This window comes from Apis florea, unplaced genomic scaffold (assembly GCF_048593485.1).
Source record: "Apis florea isolate Af1SG1 unplaced genomic scaffold, ASM4859348v1 contig_2190_pilon, whole genome shotgun sequence".
Lineage (NCBI taxonomy): Eukaryota > Metazoa > Arthropoda > Insecta > Hymenoptera > Apidae > Apis > Apis florea.
In genome coordinates, this window is record NW_028256541.1 from 1,427,755 (window position 1) to 1,455,578 (window position 27,824).

Consider the following 27,824-nt stretch of genomic DNA (forward strand, 5'->3'; position numbering starts at 1 on the left):
GACAATAATTGTTTCATGATAAAGATTATGAAGCAACATGGTTTTATTGACATTTCTTTCCGGTATAAAAGGAATAATTACACATATCGTTCAGCTAATGTATTTCTCATTCTTTGACGTTACAAATAAATGCGCAGCATATAAGTTTTTCTATTCAGAATTCATATTCGCTTCTATTCTTGGCTGAATTTTTTTTTTTTTTTTTTTTTTACAAAAGTATGGATAATAAATATAAATACATTCTATCAAGTGAATATACGATAAATAAAATTTAACGCAACTTTTCGACACTTTGCAATAATTAAATATTTTTCTTTGAATTTAATCCATAATGTAGAAATTTATTGAACTATTCTATATTACATTTTTTTTTTTTTTTTTTTTTTACTATTTTAAAAGTTTAAGATTTTTTTTTAAAACACTAATACATTACTTCCGCATTAATTTTGATTATAATTTGAAAGATATAATTTTCTAATGATATAGTTTATCAAGTTATTATTTTTTTTTTTATAATCTATGTAATATATTTTAGCAAATTTTAAGCAAATTTACAGATCAAGTTAAAAAAGAGAAATTTTGTGTAACATCGAAGTTAGTATAAAAGCTAGAAAATTTTAAATACTATTAATCACAACAAAATCATATTTCTATTTTTACAAAATATAAATAACAACAACTTATTGATATTATATTTACCATATTTTTCAATTTTCTATTCTGCAAAATGTCCTTGTTGCGCATAATGTCGTATTGTTATATTTAATCTTAAATGTAATTATTTAACGGTTTCTATGTTGTACCAAGCAAAAGCTATAAAACACAAATACTATCAGATGAATTGAATATATTTTTTACATTTACTCTGTAACAGTAAAATTGTTTTTTCTTAAATAAATATACATATATGCTGTATAATTAACAATACTGAGCAATAACAGATTTTTAAAAGCAAATGTTTGTTCGTAATTCAGCATATACATAATAAGAAAACAATTCCTTACAATTCTTTACATTAAAAATATTAAAAAGTTTTATATTTCAAACTTGTAAATATAAAATGAACACAGCGCATAAAAATGTAAACCTGAGAACATGAAATTCAAAAAATAATTCGATGATTCGAGAATATATAATTGTACAATATTATATTAAATTTTCATCGTATAATAAATGCGTAAAAATAGAACACAGAGATAACCAAAATATCTTAGATACAGTTTACAAATGAGAATTAATTTTTAAGATATGAATTAGAGACATTACTTTTGTGATATTTTTACATTTTACACGTGTCATATTCAATTATTTCCATACATTTAAGATTTGTATCAAACATTATTTATGTAAGATAAGAATACAAATCATCTTCTACAAATCATCTTAACAGACTATACATAAGCAGTGACCACTGGATAAAGTTAATGCATAATAGATATGTTCAAAGAATTGTTTTCCATGAACAACAAATTTGACTTATTTTTAATAACATACATTCACGCGCGTTGTACATGAATAGTATATCTTGTGAAATATTGTTGTGCCTATAAAATATGAATAATCTTATCCATTATCATTATTCAAAATTCATTGTCACTATTTGAGATTGTTTTGAACAGTGATCCTTCATATTTTAAATGTCGTTACGAAAAAATTACTTTCACACGCAGCGAAAGAAGGATCAATTTTTAAAGAAACGTTTTCACATTTTGATAAGTATAGATGAGCAAGTTTTGTTTATGGCACATAATAAATATTTTAGGAATGTTGATTTAGTAAAAAATGTCGATATAAGAATGGAACTTTCGTAAATATACCAAAAGCAAAGAATTGTGCGAAGTGTTTCACTCCTTTTTTCGCATAAATAGTTCCTAAATATCATAGAAAGCAGCGTATATTAACACTGAGTTTTGGCAAGATATAATATATATGCATATCAAGAAAAGCTTTCAAAACAATATTAGTATCAAATACGATAATATTGTATTATATAGTGTGTAAACGTGTTTTATGATTTATGCGTGCATACACATTATTTAGAATTATTTTGTCTAATACATACAAATTTACTTAAGAAATTTGATTAAAAATGTAGTTAATCATATAATATAATATCACAATACAAATGCTTACAAATATTTCACAATTAAGAAAAAATTCTAAATATTAATTCTAAATGTTAGAAATTAATACTTTGTTTATGTAAATTTTTGTTAAGTAAATATTTTCAAATGTAACAAAAACAGAATTATAAATATTTTTTTTATACTAACAATTATACTTAAATTATGATATATTTCCAGAATTATAAAAGTTCATAAGAAAAATACAGAAATTATGCAACTTTTTAACTATATATAAGTGTATATGTATATATTAAAAGGAATATATTAAAAGAACTTTTTTTGTGCCGCTTAAAGTGTGCTCTAATATTTTGATATAAAAGTACACATCAGTGCATGTGCATTTCAATATACCTCTAAATAAGTACACAAACAATATATTATAATTATGTACTTAAGAGCAATGCACAATTTATGTTGGGCGGAAGCGGTGACGTAGTAAGTCTATTAAACCCATAACAAGGATGAAAGTTTCTTTCAGAAATCCGTATCTCAGAAAGTATTAATGCACCATTGATAAATGCAACATTGTCATCTAGAAAGATTAGATCCTGTCTCAGAATCAGTAGTTGTTGATAATACATATGTTGGTGTATAAGAGAGTAATAAATGTACAGCATCTTCTCGATCAAGAGCTCGTAATTGTTTTATTAAAGACCCTACAGTGCAATCAGCACCAGCCGTGTTAATTAATCTATTAAGTAAAAAATTTGATAAAATATGAATATTTTATAAAATATAAAATTTATTGTTATAATTAAAAAAAAAATTTACCTCAATGTTGGACTGTCTACTGTACTATCTAGCTGAGCCACTCGATCTCCCAAACCTAATCTTACAGCAAGTAAACACCAATCTCTTCCATGACGATCAGGAGGATCGAGCATCTGAGCTAATCTTCTTTGCACAGCAGCTTTAATTTGTTTTATTGGTTGTTTTGGTCCAGGAAGACAATTTTCTATTAAAGGTAATCCACAACCTACTATTTCCCATATACTTTCTTCTCGACTATTTAAAGGATTTTTAAGAGTTGCTTCTTCAAGACCTTTATCAATTAAAGCCGATATAATTGATGTTGGCTCCCAAGAATATATTATCTACAAAATTTAATAGAAATTCTTATATTACATTATTTTAATTTATTAATGAATAACTAACCTCATCATATTCACGAAGTTGACTAGGACTTAGCCAATATCTTTCAAGTAACATGCCAGGAGCAACTAATTCAATTGTCGTTTCAATAGCATCGAGAATAATACTGAAAAGAGCAAAGCACTGGGCACTGGTACCTCGCGGTCCACGTACTCTTATCTCCATACAACTCTGCTCTTCTTCTTCAAAAGTAATAATACTTTCGCAAGGACCGATACATAATTTTGATCCTCTCCACCATTGATATAAATCTGAATTTGATGGATCCCATGTTTGAGTAATTTTTCTTAATTGTGCCTATATAATATTATATCATTATCAAAAATTTGATTTTAAATATTATTTTTATTATCAATAAAAAAAAATTAATTAATTGCATAGATATTTGTCATTATTACATACTTGTAAATGTGGAAATACTGCAATCAAATGATATAATGGTGCTTCAGATGGACAAAGACGAAGACCAGTATGAGGCAAAACATTAGAACATGGTTTCCATGGTTCCCATAATCCTGGTAAACGCTCAACAAGATTCAAACATGGTATTTCATATTCTACTTCATCATCATCTACTTCACACTGAAATAAAATTACATATTTTATCAGAATTTTAATATAATTTTTATGATTTTATAATTTTTTTAATATAAAATTCAAAATACTTTAATACATACTGGTACACATAAATTTACAGCTTGTAAAGCTTGTAAAGCTTGTCCTGCAGGACAAGGACAACGAGCCTGAAAATCTTCTAAAGCATAAACACCTGTAGTACGACCACCAAGACGTCCTCGTTGTTCTAAACTTAATTGCCAATTTATTACATCTTGCCAGAACCATTCTGGACTTAAAACTATTAAATTCCCAGGAAGAAGCATACATTCCCCTAAATTCTAAAAATTATACATATAAAACATAACATATAGTTAATATAATTAAAATTGTAAATTACAAAAATTTTAATGGTAAAAATACAAACCTGTAACTGTAATCCAAGATGTCTACAATGCTCTAAAGAAACTAATGGATTAATTTTTCTTACTTCCTTCAAAAATTCCTCCTGTGTGAGCATAACTGGAGGTACTTCTAAAGATTGCACATACGATCTCCAAGATTCTGCAAGACCAGTCCATACTAGTGCACTCTATAATAAAATTAGCTATCTTCAATAATAAAGTATAGGGAAAAAAATATTAGATAATACACTGATGCAGAAAATATATACAAGAGTAATTTCTTAATTGCATTGGACAGTAGTGCACGTATGTATTAATGGGATAAAGCATTAGAGCAATTATTAAATAAATTACAGCTTCATTATACGCATTTCACTTTTATCAAAGGAATTGAGAAATAGTTCGACCTGTTTATCAAGATTCGTCAAGGGCACGTACGAGGCCGCAGCCCGCGGCGTGTCACGTCGGAGAATACTTTCTGCAACTTCCGGTCCTTCCTACATCATGCATTGCATGCAGTAAGGCTGATGTTAATAAACGTTAATGACCAAATAATCAGCAACTAAAATATATGTCGTTAGTAAATAGATCACATGATAAAGTGATAGCAGATTTGACAAAATTTACTTATAATATCTATTTTTTAAGGAATGTGCTTGATTAAATGTCGCAAATAATTATTTTAATCGAAAAGTATGAATAATATAAATTATTATATTTGGTGAGCTTAATTACTTGTACATATATATTAAATCAACCATGCATCATGAAATGATCATGGGTTACAGAATCATAACTTCAACCAAAAATATTGCATTATATTTAAGAATGAATGATTTGTTCAACATAGTATCAACATTGCAGGATTTGAAATCAAAGAAATGTGAATCATTTAAACGTAATTAGCACTATGCAAATGAAATGACTCGATTCTGATTAGTTTTGAAAAATGTTAATGCACACATTTATTGCATGCTGTACAAACATTGGCGATATCCCTGTAAAAAAATGTGGAAGTATAATTATGTACATAAATATATTAAGCTGAACCTAAACCTTTTATATATTATATATTAGGCATAAATTTTCTTAATATATCATTTGATTTTTTTATTTTATTGAACGAGTCGCTCGTGCAACCAAGCATGAAATGATTGCAAATTTTAGAGTTTTCATGTTGAACAATGATTTTTGAATGTAAACCATAAATATTCAAGAGTGCTTATTACTATTAATAATATATCTTCTATCTTAGAAAAGTTATCAACAATATGATAATGCAATAATATATTTAAATATGATTTACATTCTATATTCATAATATAAATAAAATGATTTTGATACAATGATTTTAATTTTCCTAACTTCATATTTCGAATGATTACATGCAATAGTTTAGTTAATTTGGTGCATTTTAAAAATTTAATCCAAAATTCAAAATTTAAATCTATTATATTTTATCAAATTTGATCAAGAATTAATTACGAGTTATTAAAGAATCTCGGTTAAATTGAGAGACTCGTAATAATAGTTTTTAATTTGTAATAATTAAATAATATAAAAAAATTATTTTATAATATATATAAAAAATGACAAATGTTATAAATATGTATAATCACTTCACCTCTAAAAATTCCATCCTTGCATTATTCAAGTAAGATCTTAGAAGTTTCAGACCAGGACTAGAAGGATTAGTTGCATCCACTGCGACCATTTGTGGTTCATCTCCCAAAATTGGAGTGAACTCTTTTAAAAAAGGTAATAGTGGGGCAAGTAGACTACCACTATTTGAATTTGGGGCAAGAGGTTCTGGAGCATAAGTACCAACCAAAATAACTTTTAAATCATTATATTTACCACCAAAACCTATTATATAAAAAATTAAATATCAATATTTTTTATTTGAAAAATCTATATAATAAATAATTATGTTTATATATATTTCTTGTAATAAATCATTTAACTTACCAAAATTAGTTGATGCAATACGATCTGAAATAAATCGTAGCCAAAATTTTACTTGCTGAAGTTGTACAGTAAGTGGTTCTCTCAGACTAACTGTAATAAGATGTACAGCAGGTTGTTGAAAAGTAAGTACATAATGATAAGATGCTAAAAATTCTTCGCGACCGCACAATTCCCAAAAGATACATTCTCCACCTTAAATTTATAAACATTAATTAATTAAATTGATAATATGTCTTATTAAGTTAATTAAATTGATAAATATATACATATATATATTTATTTATAGAAAAAAATGAACATGAAAATTCATATTTCTCACCTACATTACCACGACTCCATTCTACTCCTTGTGTACCTTCATATTCACTGTCACTATATTCGAAACTAAGTGAACCATGTTTACTAGTTACATCTAATTCAATACTTGGTTCTCTCTATAAAATTTCAATAAAAGTGATTTAGATCATTAATATATCAAATAATTATATATGCTTTTGTTTTAAATTATTAAAAAAATACCTTTGCAGTATAATTCTGACTTCTTGATCTTCTAAAAAATCCGAAACTAAAAATACCCGATTTTAAAGAATTTATTAAAGATGATTTTCCTGATGCACAATGTCCTAAAAGTCTTATATGTAAACGATCTATTGGTCTATGTGTTGGCTGTAGCTGTTTAATATAATTTTCACGTTGAATGGGCTACAATATAATATTAATGTCATATATATATTTCATATAATATTAATTTTAATTGTCAAATACTAAAAGATAATTTAATAACATACATTTCGAAGTTTATCCAATAATGATGCAATATCAGGATGTCCATATTTGATTGCTGTCACATCTGCTCTAATTCCACGATTTGTTTTGTCAACGTCACAACCAGCAAGGCACAAATGTCTAACAAGATTAATGAAACCATATCTAGCAGCCACATGTAATGGTGTTAAGCCCTTTTTATTTGGTGTATCCAAGTCTATGCCATTTTCTATTAAAAAAGTTACCATTCCTTCATCTCCTGCTTCACAAGCTATATGTAAAAGCGTATCTTCCTTCTATGTGAAGAAACAAAATTATTTATATTTTATTTACATATATATATTTATATAGTTTATATAGTTCAAAAATATATCTGAAAAAAATCTTACAGAATCTTTCACATTTAATGGTGCTCCTTGCAATAATAATTGAGACACAGCCTCAACACAGCCTCGTTTAACAGCACTAATCATTGCTCCACCAAGACCTTGAGAGGCTTCTGACTCCTACAGAAAAACAAATTATTCAGTATTGTTATTTTATATACATGTTATGTTTCATGATCAATTATATTATAATATACAATTACAAAATCACAATATATAAAAATGATAATAAAAATTTTTTGTAAAAAATGAATTACTATGGATAACATTTCTATACTATAGAATTATGTAAAAAATTATAGATATTGTATTTTTTAAAATATATAAGGTATACACATATATTGAATAAAAAAATGTATTATATTTAACTTAATAATGTATATTCTGTGAAAAATAATGTGTATGTATGATGTATAATTGGTATGTAACTGTACAGATGATACTGACATTAGTCACACGATGTACATAAATAAATGTTATTTCATAAAAAATCAAAAAAATAATGTGAGTGATTGAAAATTATAGTCAGCTCTGGCAATTACAAAGGAAATTATAATATTGCATTCAGGAACAGACCGTGAGGATCCAAGGATGTTTAAGGCACGATTCTGCAGTTCCTCTTTCTCTGAAAATCAAATTTTTTATTATTATTTTATCTTTAACATCTTATTTTTTATTATTATTTTATCTTAAATCAATTTCATTATACAATATATATATATCTCGCAACTAAAATTTTTAATATTGTTTTCAAATTTTTTAATACTTACTTTGGATCCTTGATCAACAAGGATCGTATGAAATCTTTGGCAATTTCAGATACTGTACTGAAATATTCATTATCAAACTGATATTGACAAGCAGCAACATTCGCATAAGTTTCTTGTTTATCTTCACCTAGAAATGGTGATGCACCACTTAAAAGAATATATGTCAGAACACCTACTGCCCAAAGATCAGTTCCCAAACTAAGTGGTTCATAATTTACAATTTCAGGAGCAACAAACTCAGGTGTACCAAATAATGCTCTATGTTCAGATCCAGGTACTAATCGATGTGAAAGCCCTAGATCTGTATTAAAAATTAAAATATGTAAATATTTATTACACATATTTGTATCTAATACAATATATAATATAGTATATACATGCATTTGTATATTATATTAATAAAGGAATTACTATTATTCATTAATTTACCTATTAATTTTATATTTGGCATTGGTGGTGGACTTGATAAAAGGATATTTTCAGGTTTAATATCTAAATGAGCAACTTGATGAGAATGTAAATGACTAAGTGCCATTAAAACTTGACGAACCTACAAAAACTTTAATTTGTTAGTATTTATTTTATATTAATTATTAATTATTTAATTAAATATTATTAATTATTATTAATTAATAATTATCTAGTAACAATTACAAACCACATGTGCAGCTTCTAATTCACCAGATGGTACCCAATGAAAAAGTTCTCCTCCTGAAATTAATTCTAATAGTAAAACAACTGTTGTGCCTGTATCAACAACTTTGTGCAATGAAACAATATTTGGATGTCTTAGTCGTGCTAATAAACCTGCTTCTCGAGCTACAACAAAAATTGAACAATTATTTTTTTAAAAATACATTATAAATGTATATGAATATTCATACCAATATCTGCAGCTGCCACACCTCTGGCAACTCGTCTTTTTCTCATAATTTTGGCAGCATAAAACTCTCCAGTCTTTATTTCCATACATTTTCGTACTATTGCAAATTGTCCTCTGTAAATTATAATTATATAGGTGTTTTCAAATTAAAATATTTATTATGAATGTAAACCAAATATTATATATTGACTTACTTGCCAATTTCTTCCAACAATTTATAGTTTTTTTCAATTGGTTCATGATGAACCTCCATTAAAGTGTCCCACTCAGGGCCTATTTAATATAAATTGTTATATGAAAAAAAGATTTTACTTATGTCATTTTATCAATATGAGAAATTTTATTCATTTTTTTAATAAATAAAAAACTTAAAATAAGAAATTTGAATATTAAAGTAAAATTATTAATTAAAATAGAAAATAAATTTATATGAATATAATATTCTTTTAAATATCTATATTTAAATATAACAGAAATATGAATGTTTAATATATAACAAAATAAACACTTTATTTTTATATGAACAAATTATTTTAAGAAACATTATTTGCAAACATTTCTTAATACAAATAGAAAAAACACAATAAAAATAATGTTCTTTAATCTTTTAAAATCAATACATGATACTACACAATGATAATTATTTATTAATAGTCGTTGTTCAAAACTAACAGAACATAGACACCTGTCAATCCTGTAGTAAACAGATATGAAAATCACTTCCGTACACACGTAGCCACGTGGATATATTTTCATTAAGATCAGAATGATTGTGTATTAAAAACGTTGTTGATACGCTTTGCATCTCTTGACTGTATTGAATTGTAAAGAAATATTAAACATCTGCCAGCCTTGACAGAAACATCGACACTATATTATGTAGAAAGATTAAAAACAATTGAAAGGAAGTCGGTTTTTACCACCGTTCGAAGTTCCCAATTGGCGAGACGTGCCTGGCATCATCTCACACTCATGCTCATCGTTCAGTCTATTCGAACAGTTTTAAGTTTCGCAAAGAGCCGTTACGAAAATTGTGTCCCATTCGTCGGCCTTCACTCATGCCGGCCACCCTACACACACAATCGATATACCTGTGTCGCGTGAAACGCCACCTTCTTCAAAATGCATCGCAATCTCATAAAACCTCTCCTAATTTCTAAATTATTTTACATAATCCATTTTTTAAATCAATAACACCGTTAGATTCGTTTTTAAATCACTCGATCATTATCATTAATCATTTATCACTTAAAAATCATAAATTAATGTTGTATTAATAATTGAATTAATAACTGAAATGTTGCTTTAAAAAGTAAGATAATAAATAAAATAGAATGTTATTAGAAATTATTTAATTAAAGTTTCACAATTTGTGAAAAAAATTAATTTGAAACCAAATATAAATATTGAATCATTTATTTAATTTAATAAATAAATTAAATCATAAAAATTTTTTGCAAAAATTCTTAATGAATATTTTACTTAATATTTGAAATAATAAAATATTCAAGTTATATAAGATATATATACATGTGTACATAAAAAATTTGTATTTCAAAATATTGCTTAATTTAATTTAATGTAATAAAATGTAGTAATCTAAATTATAAATATATAAAAGTTCAGAAGATATTTACTTTAATTAAAAACAATTTATTAATGATTGTTAATACATGTGCATATTGTTAATTTATTAATATATTTGATAATAATATGCAATTATACAGAAACAATTCTTAAATATATAATTACTTAATAAAATAATCATTAATGATATAAATAAAATAGTTAGTTTTTTAAAAAATAAGGAAAGGTATATAGAAAAGCAAATTAATGAAAATATAAATAAATAAATATAATATTTACATCTTTAATACTTCATCAAAGTATTTTTATTATTATGAAAATGCATACAGATAGACAAATGATATTTTCTATAAATATGAAGTTTAATGAAATTATCATATGTAGGAATTATTAAATGTTAACAAATAAAAGCTTTCCAAGTGCAATATAAATTTAATCTTTCATAGATTCTTCTGAAACTTGTGCAGGTGGAGTAGGCTCATTATCTGCCTTCTTCTTTTTACTTCCTGATACAATATCATCAATTCGTAACAATAAAATAGCAGTTTCAATAGCTGTTTTATATGTTTGCAATTTCACGGATAAGGGTTCCCAAATACCATGCTCTTTCATATCTACTAATTGACCAGTTTCTCCATCAATACCCCATGTCATTCCTTCAGTAGCATGTTTTGCACGTAATGCAGTTAAAGTTCTGATAGTATTTGCTCCACAATTTTGTGCAAGAGTTCTTGGAATTATTTCTAATGCTTGTGCTACAGCTTTATAAGGCCATTGTTCTACACCTGCAAGCCTTGCTGATTTTTCTGTTAAAAGTCTTGATACAGCCATTTCCACAGCTCCTCCACCTTTAATAATATATAAATGTAAATACAATATACACATTTTAACATATTTTATACAGCTATATATATTATTCTAATAATGAATTATTAATTACCTGGTACTAATTTAGGTTCAATAAGAAGATTTCTTGCAACATGAAGTGCATCTTGTAAGTTTCTTTCAGTTTCATTTAATACATCTTTACTGGCACCTCTTAAAATTATAGTGCATGCTTTAGGATCTTTACATTCTGTAATAAAGCAGAAGTATTCATCACCAACTTTCTTGATTTCAAAAAGACCAGCTCTAGTACCAACATCTTCATCTCGCAATTCTTCTGTACGATTAACAACAGTTGCACCACAAGCTCTAGCAATTCTATTAATATCACTTTTTCTCAATCTACGAATAGCAGAAATTCCAGCTTTAACAAGATAATGTTGTGCTAAATCTGACACTCCTTTTTCTGTGATTACTACATCAGGTTTTACAGATATGATATCTTCACACATTTTCTTAACAAATTCTTCTTCTAATTCTAAAATCCTGGTAAAATCTGTATCTTTCATTATTTCTATATTGGTTTGAGATTCTCCTTTTTTATATTCCAAGGAACAATCCAATAAAACTATTCTTGGATTTTTAATGTGTCTTCTCATTTTTGGATGAGTAACATCTTTATTAAACATCACTCCCTTAAGAACAGTGCTATCTTCAATAGTACCACCTGGAATTTTTTCTACTTTTGCATAACGCTTTATATCTATTTCTCTTCTGCCATTTTCTTCAAGCAAAACAGTATAAACTGCATCTAAAGCTATCTGACATGCTAATTCACACCAACGTCCAATAAATTTAGTTCTGACACAAGAATTAATAACTTGAATCATTTTATTTTTATCATTGCAATCCAGATCAATGCTCACTTGTTCATTAAGAATAGTAACTATATCTTCCAAAGCTTGGCGATATGCTCTTATTATAACAGTAGGATGCATATTTTGTTCCAAGAAAGGTTCAGCAGTAGCTAGAATTTCTCCTGCCAATACAATGACTGAAGTAGTACCATCTCCAACTTCTTCATCTTGGGTTCTAGCTATTTCTATCATAGATTTCCCAGCGGGATGTTGTACTGTTATTTCACGTAATATAGCATTTCCATCATTAGTCATAACTATACCTCCCATTGGATCCATTAACATTTTTAACATTGCTTGTGGTCCTAGACATGTTCTAATGACATCTGCAATTGCCTTTATAAAAAATATAATAATATATTTAAAAATTCAAGCATTTATTATTATATATATATTTATTTTAGAAAATTTAAATAAACAATATAAAATTAAATTTATTTCAAAATTAAAAAATTAAAAATTGAAACAAATATTTGGTACATAACTTATAAATATTATTTAAATATAATATAAGTGCTATGCTTAATAAAGAATGCTTATTAAATAAAAAAAATACACGTGCGAGCGTGCGAGTATTTAATGAAAACCTTAAAAAGTAAATATAAAAAATATGCATAGAACTTACTTTTCCAGCTTGTATGTTTTCTCTCTGAACTTTTCGGCCAACATCCCGTTTTGTATTTTGACCTGCAATAATCAAAGCGCACGACATCATGAATTTTCTCACTTCACTACTCAAATAAATGAAAATCAAAATTGTCATTGTTTCTACATACTTAAAACTACGATCGGAGCAGCTCCTGGACCAAACATTTTTCTTCAATTTTTTTAGTACTTTTATTAAGTATTGTGTTAGAAAACGATATTTAATACACGCCCGACTTTTCCAGAACAAAATGAAAGACGAAACCTTGTAATAATTGGTTAGAAATGAGGATCACGGTTGGAGAATAATCCTAGATAATACGAATACACTTTAATAAAATGTATAATACCAACAAAAACACAAAATGTCCCTATAATTATATTTGCTATTTATTTTATTAAAAAATTCTTTTAAAATGTATAACAATAATATAAATTAAAATATTTTCTTAATTTCATTTCTATTTAAACTTTATTTTAAAATATCAAAAATTATTAATTTTTTTTTATCTTTTAATAGTTTTTGACAACTAGAATTTTAAAATATCAATTTCAAATTTAACAATCCATTAATTCCAAATAATTTTTTAATTTGTAAAATTAAAAAGAATTAAAAGTTATTCGTATATAAAATTAGTAATTTTAAAATATATTTAACAAATTACTAAAATGCTATATTGGTTTAATCCATAATTTGTCCAATGAATGAAATTATTGTCTAAATGAAATCATTTAAGCGGGAAATTAAATTTAGTTGCACATATTTTATTTTTCTAATTTATCTAGTCAATATATATAATGATTGTTGCAATGATTGTTTGTTTACGAATTGATTCGATATTAAAATAAAAATAACTTTTAGAATATTAATTATTGTTATTACTGAAAAAAAAAAATATTCTAATTTCGGAATCTTATATTCTGAAAATATTATTTAAAAATACATGTGTGTATAAATGAGTATTTATATAAAGCACTTTATTAAAATATATTGTAGAACTAAAAAGATAATCAAAATCAATATTTAAGTTTTATAAAAAATTGCTATTTTAATTATTTTAAGTCTAAATAAAATCTAAATAAAATATAATAAATTTTTTAAGTTTTTATTTTTGTGACAAAAAATAGTTGATTTCATTTATTAATATTATTTTATTATATCAAATTAAATAAGTAATTGTAAAATACAATAAGTATTGAAAATAGGTAGAATTTATTTATATTCATAATTAATAAAAATATAATATCATTAAAATTAAATATATTATTTAATTTTATTATTTAAATATATTAGCATCCGGATATTTTTGGGAATCATTGTACATTTTAATATGAAATTCTATATTTTGTTACATTTATAAGATAATTTGTTCTATATTGTATTTGGAATTTTATATCAAAATCACAAATTATTCAATCGTACAAGAATTTATATCTAATGATTTGTATCAAAATGTAATTTTACTTCAAATTGTAGTAACTTTATTTAGCTTTATTTCTAATAGTTGTAACTTTATTGCATTGAATCGATAAAATTTGAAAAAGACTAAAATGATAAGAAAGAGAACTCTGAAGTGACTAAATCGAGAGACAAAAATGCATTGTTACATTTATCCTATATCTCATCTCTAATATTAAATCTAACTTATAAATAATTTATAAGTAAATCTTACTTCACTGTCCAATGATTTCATGTTTTGCCGTCCACTCATTGAATATTAGTACTTGCTGTTAATCGATTGTGATCATACATTGCACAGAAATCGCTGAAAGTCGATCTGTAGTACCAATTATCATCGCTAGATAGCTCTATGTGCTGCATCTCTTGTTAGCCTTATCTATACTAGCAGGTATAATAATATATTAAATTAAACAAACGATTTTTACTCGGTTTCTTTCATAAAGTGTCTATGTTGATTTATCTTGGTATTTTTGATCCTTCCAAAATGCAATGTCAATAATTGATCACTCTTGTGTACTTGAACAAAGACTTGATTTTTAAATTTTCAATTCTTCCGGATTCCTAACAATTTTATCTAAATCAAGTAATTACCATAGTTAATTATTCATTATCGAAATATGATTATATACATTTTATTATATATACATTTTTTTTTTATTTTTTTTCAGTCTAGCAATATTATCTATAGCTAATTATTAGTAGTAGTAAGTATTGTACATATTATAGAATATTATAGAATATTATAGAAAATTATAGAATAAGATAATTTAAATATTAAATAATTAATTAATATAATTAATAATAGAATTAGTTTTAAAAAAAATAAAGATACGTTTCTCAAAATTATTGAGATTTCAATCACGATTCTTACCATCACTTTTAACTGAATTCTGAATGATTAAGCTCAGCAGCATTTCTTACCATCAAATAAACTCGCTTTTGTGTCCTTACAACTTATATATTATTGTTAATGAAAGACTAATAATAAATTCATTTTCAATTCGACAATATTATGTGACAAATTTTTTGAAAAGATAATTATTACTAATTATCTAAAAAAAGATAACAATTCATTTAAATGTTTTGTGAAAAATATTCAATCGTACAAAGAAAAAGTAAAATTATTCAATATATAATGTATTGTTTAAATTTCAATCCAGAATAAACCAAAAGTAAAATATAAAAAAGATGAAAGAAGTATAAAAAAAGAAAAAGAAAAAAAAAAATCAAAATAAATAGAAAACGAACAATGACTTGCAGCAAAGCAGATTATATATATGGCTATGAACGCCATGGAAATAAGTTTATGTTACGATACAAATATGTAAAAAAAATAAATTTTCAGAAAATTAAAAGAAAAATAATTTCTAATTCATTTGAAGTGATTTTTGTATCATAGAAAAAACAAATGTTAATCAACGCAAATATACTCAAGTAATTAGAAGAAAAGCTTATATTACAGTCAAATTTGAATTAGAGGAAACGAAAATTAAAAAAGACAAGATGGAGACTTGACTACTTAGAATTAAAAAAAAAAAAAATTAAGAATACAAGTTTTGATATTAAAAATATAGTAGAATTTTTTGATTCATCGTGTAAAATTAAAAACTTGATAAATTAAAAGTCATCAAAGACTTTACAGAAGAACAAATATTTAATTTCACAATTAGTCTTATTTAATTCTAATTTATTTCAGGATAGAATTTTAGGATTGTCAAAGATGTCCCGTAGTTCCAATGATTATAACTATTTTTATTTTTTTATTTAATATTTATTTTCATAAGAAACACAGTCATTAAATGTATTATATGTAATGTATTGTAAATAATTGTTACTTGATTGATGATAGAGATATTCAATTTTCGTTAACCATTTTTTATCAATAAGATTGATCTCGTCAATTCGTAGTTTATAGAATCAATCAATTCCTGTAGTTCATCCCTTCTATCCGAGGCAATCTCACAAAAATTCAAAGAATGCAGAATTTCGATAACCATTCAGAATAATATGTAGAAATAAATCAGAACCTATAGCTAATGTACATAAGATAATTATAGAACATAATGAATTTACTTCATGAAAAGATCCTTCGATCTAGAATTAAATAGAAAAACTAATCGGCAAAAGCTTGAAAATATTATGATTATTGCAATTAATTAATAACAAGAAATTTGAAAAATGAATTAGAATTAGAAAGAATTCTAGAATTAAATAAAACTAAATCGATTCCTAGTGAATTGATGATTGTCATCCTTTGAAGAAATGCTTTTTTCATATTAAGGTTTACAAATTGTATCATGAAATTGAAGGCATTAATATATTCATGGAATGAATATTTTGATTCTAGAAATCAAAACAAACACAAAAATTGCTTTACAAAAATGACGATTGAAATTTATTTATTAAGTTATAATTTAAATTCATGTTAGGTAATAAATGTTAGGTAAAATGAAACAGAAATAAAGTACAACAAAATTTTGCAGCTTCCTTTGATGCCTTTAATGAAAAAAATCTGCTCTCTATGATATGATTAGATTTTCTCTAGATAATAATAATAATAATAAATCTTTAGTTTTTGAAACAAATTGAAAAAAATGACAATTAAATTAAACCATAAAATTTAAATAAAAAAAGCATATTCAGATCAATGCAGATAGAAAAAAAAAGATCAAATCTATAATGAATGATTTATTATGATTTATATAATATTCTAATTAGTTTAACAACGGAAATAGAAATGCTATTAATGGCTTTTTAATTTTCTTTTCAACTTTTCTGAATTATTCCATGCATACATAAAAAAAAGGAAACAAAATTCTCGGAACTAGAGATTAAGATTATAAAAGATCAAAGATTATATAAATAATATTTATATTATTATTAAAAATTTATAAAATGATTTGCTATTAAAACTAATTTACTATTAATAGATATATTCTATAGAAATATATAATTAATAAATATATAAAATATATAAAAAAAATATATAAAGAAAATATGTTTCAAGAATGAACCAAATGTTATTTTATTAAATGTAGTATATAATATAGTATATAATATAGTTTAAAACTATAATTTAAAATCATTATTCTATAGTTATATATATGCTATTATATAAGCATATGTTATATACTTATATATATGCTAATTGGAAAGAATGCTTCAATAAATTGCAATGATGTAAGCATTATAAAATTCTGTCATTATCATGATCAGATTTTAGAAAAAGAAGGTCGTGAACTGAGAACATTACGAACCTTAACATACTCATACAAACAAATCTAATCAATAATTAGAATATCTTTCATAAATATTAATGCAATTCTATGGCGCAGCTATTAAAAAACTGTTCTAATCGATTTAATAATTTAAAATTAATAATATTATTTATCATATTTTAAAATTTTATTGCAATATATTTATATATTATATATACTATATAAGAATATTGTCCATCAAGATATTTTTATAAAATAAATCAAACATATACAAATATGTATATGCTGCATATATAAAAATTAGGATTTCTACTGCGATTCATATTTTAAAATACCCGAATTTTATATTATATATATGCAATATTGAAATATTCAATCAATTTAAATCCATATATGATCAATTTAAATATTAATTTTTTACTTTTAAATAATAATTAATATTTATAATGATGTTTGTATACATAATTTTTATAATAATTTTGGTTAATATGTATTCGTATATCTAGATAATAAGAACTTTGATTATTAAATCGATTTCGATAATCATATAAGTGAAACGTGTGTAACAAATAATCTTAATAATTATCTTATCTCCATAAATAAAATAATAGTTATAAATTTATTAATATAATAATAATCACTTCAAATATTAATATTAATGTATTAATAATGTATTATAATGTATTAATAATATTAATGTATTAATAATATTAATACATTATAATAATATAATAATAAATTTGAAAACAGATTATAATATACATTAATATTTAATGATATTTTTTATAATAAACACTTAATTTAAAATAAATAAACTTATAATTTCCATAAATGAAAATATTTTGTTTCATTTCTACACATCATATAATTTTATCATATTAAGTTTTTCAAAGAGGAAATCAACATTTTTTTCTTTTTTCAATTTTAAATAACATTAGCAATATTTTATTAGTGATACATTCATATACAAACACGCCTACACTTGTATACTGTTTAAGCGATAATCGATACATTTTTTTTTACAAAAGCGTGCAAAAAGTATTTCTCGCGTGACGAAGTCGTAATAAGAATTACGAAATTAAGAGTTCGGAATGAAGGCTGTTTGTAAGAGGAGGGGCAATCACTCACGAAACTATCCATGTTCGAGCAGCTGTCGTATTAATTAAACAAATGAACGTAGCTGCCGGGCTTATCGAACATCAAAGACGAGAAATCGTGTGTAGGATGAATGGTAGTCCGCTGCTAAGCCGGCTACAGTAGTAATCCAGTGCAACTGCGAGCGGTATCGCGCGGAGAGACATGTCACCGGTTGAAACACTCGTCCTTCTGGCGGTCGTTCTCTCAGGTAAAGGAAGTCACGTGGATCTTTTCGCAACGTTCCACAATCAACTAAAAGTGACCTGAATGTTGTTCTTACGAATCTCGAGTATTGTGATTTTATTGAAGTTTTATGATAAAAAGAACCTCAAGAAAATTAATAATTTTTTAAGGTTAAGGTGATTGTGTATCTATTTGAACAATTTTAAACAATTCTTTATTTTATCAATATTATTTCCTCGTGGTTTTAGCGTACGCGTATCCGCAGAACACGCTGCTGAACGATGTGGAAACAGTCATCAAATCTGTATTTAGGCTTGCCCGTGAACCGGCTACGTTCAATTTGTACACCAGGTATATACAGCTCAAAATGTTTTTTGTTTTATAATCTAGGAGAAGATTAAACTTGCGATAGAAATTAAGGAAATTGTGTTCTTAAAATAGAATATATCGTGAAAAATAATGTTTGATATTGATATCTATTTAAAAAAAAAAAAAACTTTATATAACATTGTTTGAAGGTCAATTTTGTTTTCATCAAATATTCTATTTAATAGGTATCTTTTATTTATTTATATTATTTTGTTTCCTAAATTATTTTTTAGATCAAAATTAAAAATGCAAATTAAAAAAAAGAAAAAAGTTTAAGAAATTTTATGTAATATTGCTTGAAAATCTTATTTTCATTAAAAATATCTTACTTAACAAACACTTTTATTAATTTAATTTTTATCTTATTCTCTAATCTATTTTTTAAATAAAAAATTATTATTATTATTAGTTTGATATTATTATGTTATTTGTGATTTTTTAAAGATTTGTAAAAGAAAAAATTAGATAAAAAGAAAAGACAAATTTGAAATGTTTAAGAAATTCATGTTTCTCCTTGGCAACGCGCTGCGAATTTTTCGCCCATGCAGAGGCAAGTCTTATCATTTGCTGTTCATAAACGATGCATCAATTTTTTTAATGATACGTGCAATCATCATGTCGGCGAATTCTATTCTCAGCGCTGACGCTCCACTAACTATCATCGATGCGTGAATATCGCGGACGCGCCTCCTTTTCTTTTTCTTTTTGCACCATTTTGCTTTTTGCTGTTGATCGACATGATCGGAAAGAGGGGAAAATTGAGGCGCCACTCGAGGCATATTTTGAGTATTCGTCACTCTGATCCTTGATATTTTCGTGATACGAACGTTAATCAAATTATTAACAGCAAAATAAAATAGTTTTGCTCAAATTAAGAATTATAAATAAAAAGATATTTTAATAAATTTTGAATTTGAAATTATAATTAATAAAAAAAGATTGTCAGTGTTAAGAATTGTAAAAATTTCTTTATAGAAAAAATTCTACAAAAAATTATAAAAAAAATTCGAAAAGGATTTAATATCAATGAATGTATGCAATATGTATCATACAATTAAAAAATTATAACAAGTTAATAAAATGTTAACTTGGAAATATTTTATATCATTATGATTTCAAATTTGTATAAAGTAAAAATTTCTAAATAATTCGAATAATTAAAAACATTTTTAAAAACATAGCATTTTTTTTTATTAAAGAGAAAATCCATTTGGCGAAGAACAATTGTTTCTAAATAACACCGAGGTTCTTTATGCATCTCACTTCAACGAAAGTCGTCCAACGAAGTTCATTATTCATGGATTTAGCGACACCGGAAACGAAGCTTGGGTACGAGGTTTGATAGATGGTACGTAAAAATGAGTCTTGTTTATTTCGACGATTAAAGAAAAATTAATTAGAATAATAATCGAGGAAGAGAATGAACAAATGAAGAGAACAAAATGCTACATATATAGTAATGAATGAAACAAGAAAAAGGAAAAACGATTTTCAAGGAATTTCTAGAAATGTCGATGGCGTCGACATCGTTTCAATGAAATTTAATTACAATCAGGGTCAATCCGTTTCGGTAAACACGGAATCGACGTCGCCAGGTTCAAGGGTCATTACGATAACAAGTTAATTGATCACTTAACAAGTTTTGCTGTGTTGCGACTAAATTCCTGACGTAACTATGGGAAATCTTAAATTAGAACTTGGATGTACATCATTTTTCTTGTCTATTGGTAAATCAATTGTTTTTTTTTCAATATACCATACTATGCATTTAAATACTATCATTCAAAAATTTTAATTCCATTATTTTATCTTTTATTCTATTGTATATCAGTAGCATTCCAAGTTCTATAAACTTCTTACAAAATATAGTTCATAGTTCTAAAGATTATAAAAATATAATGCTAAAAATAAAATAAATGTATGTATCTCCATTAATATAGATTTTTTATTTGAATTTATATTTCTATTATTATTTAATTTATAGTTATATTATTTATATTATATAAGGTGTTAATACATATTCGTAAGACATATTAGATGAAGCAAGGCGAAGATACGACTATAGTATAATATAATGGAGAAAGTGGCTTCACTCTATCTGCGACCTGTGTTATCTAAAGCAAATTTAAATTTATTTATAATTTAATGAATAAGTCTCAATGAATATTTTTATATATCAATTTCTGTATTTATTTTGGATTCTAAAATTAATTCTTCAAACGTGTCCTATGAATAAATTAATATGTAATTACATATTTTTCTTTATATTTAACTTTAGAACTTTTCCTATATTAAATATTAGATTTGAATATTGAATTAGTTTCATAATCAAACTAATAACAATAGATTATAATTATAGATTAAATAACTAATATAAAACTTTTAAGATTTTATATATATATAAATCTTGTATATTTTAAATCTTTCTTTTTTTTTTTTGGTATCAAATACATACAAACGAATTTAAAAATGATTATATACAATTTCAGCTTATCTACTTCATGAAGATGTAAACGTGATAGTCGTCGGATGGGGTGCTTTGGCAGCTGATGTTTATCCGATGGCAGCGAACAATACGCGACGAGTGGGTGAATTTCTCGGAGATTTCCTGGAATTTTTAAATCGCGAATCGAATCTTGAATACAAGGATGTTCACATTAGTGGTCACAGTTTGGGATCACATGTTGCAGGATTTGCTGGAGCTTATCTGGATGGGCGTATTGGCAGAATAACAGGTATGTTTCCATTATAGCATTTCAATTTTTTTTTTAATTTATAATCTGCTTTTGTAATATTTAAACAACTTGTGACTATTTTCCTGATGTAAAGAAAATTTTAAAAAATTAAACTATTTTCTTTGCGGAATAACTGACTATTTTTAAGTTAATTATCATTCTAATATCCTTTTAAATTGCTAATCTAATGTATTAAAATTTGTCAAAGAATGATAGTTATGATGAAAAATATTAAAAAATATTTCATGATTTACAGATTATCCTTGGATTATATTTAGTAAGATGTTTAATTTATAGATTTATTGTTATTAATATTATGATACAATTCAAAGGTTTAGATCCAGCTAGTCCATTATTCGAGACATTTTCCGGGATCGTTGATCCAGAGTTCAGATTAGATCCAACTGATGCGCAATTCGTAGATGTAATTCATACGAGCGGACCTGCATTTGGATTTTTGGCTCCACTTGGTCATGCTGATTTTTATCCTAACAACGGAAAATTTCCGCAACCTGGATGTTCGTTTTTACCGACGAGAAGTAAAAATTTTACTTTTTTTTATTCAATGTTCAATAAAAGTATAAACATAATCGATTTTCAAGTAACAATATCGAACGTTTGTCAGCTTACTGCAGCCATTCGCGAGCTCATCAGTTCATGACAGAGAGTATAGGCAGCACATCTGGTTTCAAGGCAAGAACCTGTGAAAGTTGGGAAAAGTACAAAGAGGGACATTGCGATTACAATCCAATAGTTTTAATGGGAGAATACGCATCCACATCGTAAGATATTATCTAAATATTTAATTTTGCATTTTATATATCATATTATTCAAATGCAATTATGTATTATTTTAATCACTTCAGGTTACGTGGAAAATTTTATTTAACTACAAACGAAGCGCCCCCTTTCGCAATAAAATAAATGACAATGGATACTAAATTTGCAACCTCTCTGTGGTAAATGATCGTGTATTTGCGACATCAAAATAATCTCTACTAGTCATTTACAAGTACTTTATTTATGCAGCGTGCGCGGTGTTATTTGAATTTTATTTGTTTTATTTGTTTTTTTTTTTTTTTTTTTTTTTTTTTAATAAATCGGACGAACGAGATCGAAGCCGGTGAAGCGTTATCGTTTCATATCGTGCATGAAAAGTACAAATTATATTAATTAAAACGGCACGTTCTAGCGATACTTTCTCTCGTTCGCGTACTTTTGCAAAATGAAACGAAAATAAATGTTACATTGATTATTTTGAAATTTGTGTACTTTGTTTCATCATATCGAATATTATTATGTTATCCAGAAAAAAATGATGGATCATAAACGTGGACGTTTATGAAGAAATGTAAACGGCTGGTATATTAATAATTCAAGGTAGTTGAGATTAATAAATATAGAAATACAATATTAACGAGATAATGGAATATTCAATAGAGAATATCAGCGCAAGACCGATTTCAATATTGTATTGAGAACGTTCCTACACGAGATAATTCTGTACAATGAATCGAGCGTATTTCTTGTTGCTTTTAATAGCGCAATTAATAGTTATTTTATGCGTTAATGAAAATAACGTTATCCGTGATTATTTTACATTCAGAAAAGTGGAACGGATCGTCGGGTTCTCTTGTGACAATCTAGAAAGTGCGTAGCGAACATTTTGTAAAAAATATTTTTTTAATTCGAACGTATAAAATCTTATTTTTATTCCATAAAAATCAGATAACTTTAAACTTGCAAAAACGTTCAACAATATGTATACTACGTATATTTCAATGTTGAATTCTACGGTTGAATTGCGATTAGATGTTAAGAAAATTCTAAGAGCAGAATACCATCGATTAGGTATTTTTTTGGATTCTCGATGCGATCATAGTCGATACAGAAGAATCCTAATAGATGTAAGTAATTTATCTTTTGAAATATTGAAACATCATAACATTGATGTATGTAACAATGTTATGATGTTTCAATATTGTCATATTTGTTCATATTTTTCATTTATATTATATTTATCCTCAAATTATGTATTCGATATATTTCTTTTTCTAAATATAATTTTCATTATTAGAATAAATAAAAAATTATTCAAACTATTCAAGAATTATTAAAATTAAAAATAGTTTAATCTATTGTAATTATTTAATAAAAATTCAAAAATTTCATAATTTTTAAATAAGAAAAATATCATCATAATAATTTTGATTTAAATTTCTCAATTGTTAGATATAAATGTCTAGATTATTATATTATATTATTATTATTATTATACTTATGTAGGCAACTAAATATTCTATGTATGATGAAATGCATAAATGGTTAATCTTGGGTTCAAATTTAAGCCATGTATTAGAAATATTAAACGATGAAACGTTTACTGTCTCTACTGACGTTATAATTGCTGTACCATCAGCAGATAATTATATTTTATACGATGTGTACAATCCTTGTAAAGATCGAGGAGGATCAATGAATGTAACATATTTTGGAATGTGGAATTTTGAAACAGGATTAAATGTTAATTTAAATCAATCGAAATTCGCGAGAAGATCAAATTTGCATGGAATGAAACTTAAAGTTGGAATTGTAGTAAGTCATCTTAAAGTCTCATAGTTATTATAATGGTTATTGATAAAATTAAAATTTTGAATAGTTAATTTAAGTAATAACATAATTTCAAACAAAAAATATATATTAAAATAATATACAAGTCATAAAATAATTATAAAACTTACAGGTCAATTTTAAACCAGAAAATATGTCACTTCACGATATGATGTTACAATATAACATGAAATCGAAATATGGTCGATCGAAATTTTTATATATATTACTGCAGCATATGTCTGACATCTTTAATTTCACGTAAAAATTAATAAATTTGTAAACATTAAACATAACAATGTTTTATTTTTATAATTACACGTTTTATCTTAAAAACAATCATTAAATATAATAATTTTTATTATTTTCAATTATAAAATGTTTTTTCTAAAGTAGAAGTTACAAATAATATCAATAATTTTGAATTTTAATTCAATTCATTTTTTATATTAATTATTAATATAGTTAAATATAGTAATAAATTTAAAATTTTTTTTTATCTAAGTTAACTAGTTTCTTCTTTCTAACTATATTATAAATAAATATAAAAATAGCTATTATTTATTTATAATATTAATATATTCTATATATTATCCTTTATATATATATTTACCTTTGGAAATTTGTTTATTATTTATTGGTTCCACAGTATGGAAATTGTACAAATAAATGCTCAAAGAAGATTCGATAATTCCGGCCCTGTTTTCGCAGCTTTTAAAAAAAAGCTGATAGATTTTTCAGCAAGCCCAGTCGCGATGAAAGTTGACAGACTACATAACGGTGATATAATTAGACCAGTCTGGCCAATACGGTATATACTACTGTCTCGCTTTTTCACTTCACATCTTTCGCATTTATGTTTATTTATAGTATTATAGCATTATTATTTATATGTTTTTAAGAACATATAATATTTTGATGAAAAAGTTATTTATAATATATATTATTCATAACTTTTTAATTTTGATATATTTCTAATTTATAAAATTATAATATAAAAAATAGAAAAATATTAGATCTTCAAATTTCTTGTGTTTTTTTTATGCTTAATTATTTTTATTTTTTTTAATTTTTAGTAACAGATGTTTAATATATATTTTTATACAATTAAATGCATAATTCATTCATATTTAAAATTTCGTGTTTCATAGTTTAATTATATAATATAAAAATTTTCATCATATATTGGTTTAAGAAATTCAATTTATTAATATTTCATTGTTATAGATCGTGTTTCTTGTTTCGTACGATTTCTTCGACAAAAATTAAACCAGATCAATTTCTGAAACCCTTATCCGTGAAAGTGTGGTATGTGATACTTGCCATGATAGGAGTCGTAACGACAATTTTAATTATCTTTTTAAAATTAGAAAATATTCGTACCCCCACAGAGATTTACGGTCTCTCTGTTTTACTCACAATAGGAGCATTGTCACAACAAGGTATAAGATTAAAATAAAAACTCATAATATGTTTGAAAAAAATCAATTAAGGAAAATTATTGAATTTTTTGAAACGAAATTCTTTCATAGGCTCTGCATTTATTCCAACTCGTTGCGCAAGTCGGATCGCACTTCTACAAGTTTTATTTTTTAGTTTGTTAATTTTGAATTATTACTCTGCAAGTGTGGTATCAAGTCGTTTGAAAAATAAGGAGGAGAAGATGAACGACTCTTTAATCAGTTTGGCAAAAAGTAATTTGAAGCTTGCAGTAGAACCTACGCCGTACATTCGTTCCTTTCTTCAGGTAACATTTTTTTCATAAAAAAAAAAGAAAATTATACATTTTTACTAAAACAATTTTTTTTTAAAAAACGAAAATATAAAAATTTCTATAAATATAACAGTAAAATGAACGATATGCAATATGAATGCATATGATATTTTTAATTTTTTTTTAATCAAAAATTAATAAAAAAGAATTTTTACTAATGGAATAAAACTTACAACTACAATTAATATTTTATAATGATTTTTATCACAAAGAATGTCTTAATTTTAAATACATGACCATTCCATAACAGATTAAACAATATTTTTGTTCTTTCAAATACATCTATTTAAAAATTAAATATTTTTACAATAGGTATCAGACAAAGAAGTGAAATACTTTTATGACAATTGTTGGACGAAAATACCAGAGTCGTATAAATACTTGCCCCTGGAAGAGGGACTTAATCGTGTGGCGGAGGGTCGTTTAGCTTATCACACGATGACCGATTCTGCTTATCCATACATCGAACACACGTTCAATCATCGAAGTATTTGTGAACTTACAGAAGTTCATTTGTTCCGTGCTGTTCTCGCATTTTATGCAAGGCATCACAGTCCTTTTACTGAACTTATGAAAGTAGGGTATGAATGCTGTATATTCTTAATTGAATATAACTTATTTTTTTATTGTAATATATTTATGCATATATGGATATATCTCGAATTGAAATGAATTGATATTAATTGATATTATATATTAAAGGAATATAATATTAAACAAATTTTTAACAATATTTCGAAATCGTTTTAAATTGGATTTTGCATAGTTTTTATGAGAAATTCAAAAATATGGCTAATTTTTTGTATCAAATATATTAACTTATTAAAAAATTGAGAAATATTATACTTGTTTGGACAAATTGATAATTCTGTTTTTCGAAATATATCGATTTACTAATTAGTAAAAAATTAAATTATAATATTTGAAATCATCGGTTAGAGAGTAATTTAAAAATAAAATTTAAAATAAAATTGTCTTTTTAGTTTAACTAAAATTCATAATGTGGGTATCCAGAAACGTGAATTGATACGATGGACGGCTAGAAAACCTTTCTGTCCGAATAACCTACTTATTGCTGAACCTCTATCGATTCATGAAGCTGCGCCGATTTTTATGTTTTTATGCATCTCTATTGTTCTATCGATTCTCATTTGCATTATTGAAAATATGATCTTCTGTCTTTTTTCGACACGGTGAATTCGAAATTTATTTTAAAGAAATCGTTATAATATATTATTGAAATATGTTATTGATATAACATGTTTTATTTATTTATTTTTTTAGAGTTCCTAGTTTCATAATGGAAAAAAACCAATTGATCGACAGGAATTCAAACCTTCCTTCTTCACGAGG

The 27,824-nt window shown here is 25.2% G+C and overlaps 4 protein-coding genes across 9 annotated transcripts; 2 read left to right on the forward strand and 2 right to left on the reverse strand.

Annotated features, from left to right (window-relative positions):
• Window positions 1-25: 25 nt before the first annotated feature.
• On the reverse strand, window positions 26-10,191 carry LOC100864415 (death-associated protein kinase 1). 6 transcript variants are annotated; one of them, XM_086915976.1, is made up of 21 exons: window positions 9,930-10,191; window positions 9,695-9,821; window positions 9,204-9,282; window positions 9,011-9,123; window positions 8,785-8,945; window positions 8,556-8,676; window positions 8,127-8,427; window positions 7,933-7,981; window positions 7,360-7,476; window positions 6,994-7,266; window positions 6,725-6,907; window positions 6,525-6,639; window positions 6,206-6,397; window positions 5,862-6,103; window positions 4,645-4,734; window positions 4,261-4,425; window positions 3,956-4,174; window positions 3,681-3,860; window positions 3,282-3,575; window positions 2,898-3,220; window positions 26-2,817 (listed from the first exon to the last, which is right to left on the reverse strand). In XM_086915976.1, the coding sequence occupies exons 3-21, from the start codon at window positions 9,260-9,262 to the stop codon at window positions 2,655-2,657; spliced, it is 3,360 nt and encodes a 1,119-aa protein (XP_086772102.1). In that variant the 5' UTR covers window positions 9,263-9,282; window positions 9,695-9,821; window positions 9,930-10,191; the 3' UTR covers window positions 26-2,654. The 6 variants fall into 6 exon arrangements, with proteins under 6 accessions (XP_086772102.1, XP_086772091.1, XP_003689717.1 ...); XM_086915965.1 differs by having other exon boundaries at window positions 9,682-9,821; XM_003689669.4 differs by lacking the exon at window positions 9,695-9,821.
• Window positions 10,192-10,870: 679 nt separating this feature from the next.
• On the reverse strand, window positions 10,871-18,940 carry CCT3 (chaperonin containing TCP1 subunit 3). Its single transcript, XM_003689670.4, has 6 exons — window positions 18,792-18,940; window positions 14,657-15,019; window positions 13,115-13,294; window positions 12,964-13,025; window positions 11,537-12,674; window positions 10,871-11,444 (listed from the first exon to the last, which is right to left on the reverse strand). The coding sequence occupies exons 3-6, from the start codon at window positions 13,149-13,151 to the stop codon at window positions 11,029-11,031; spliced, it is 1,653 nt and encodes a 550-aa protein (XP_003689718.1). The 5' UTR covers window positions 13,152-13,294; window positions 14,657-15,019; window positions 18,792-18,940; the 3' UTR covers window positions 10,871-11,028.
• LOC100864738 (pancreatic triacylglycerol lipase) lies at window positions 18,866-24,189 on the forward strand. Its single transcript, XM_003689672.4, has 7 exons — window positions 18,866-19,008; window positions 19,232-19,334; window positions 20,552-20,700; window positions 21,842-22,087; window positions 22,420-22,626; window positions 22,713-22,869; window positions 22,954-24,189. The coding sequence occupies exons 1-7, from the start codon at window positions 18,963-18,965 to the stop codon at window positions 23,009-23,011; spliced, it is 966 nt and encodes a 321-aa protein (XP_003689720.1). The 5' UTR covers window positions 18,866-18,962; the 3' UTR covers window positions 23,012-24,189.
• LOC147658543 (ionotropic receptor 75a) lies at window positions 23,848-27,775 on the forward strand. The gene is made up of 8 exons (XM_086916046.1): window positions 23,848-23,994; window positions 24,374-24,682; window positions 24,831-24,958; window positions 25,347-25,508; window positions 25,925-26,139; window positions 26,230-26,444; window positions 26,784-27,052; window positions 27,455-27,775. Exons 1-8 carry the CDS (start codon window positions 23,848-23,850, stop codon window positions 27,666-27,668), a joined length of 1,659 nt encoding a protein of 552 aa, XP_086772172.1. The 3' UTR covers window positions 27,669-27,775.
• Window positions 27,776-27,824: the final 49 nt, after the last annotated feature.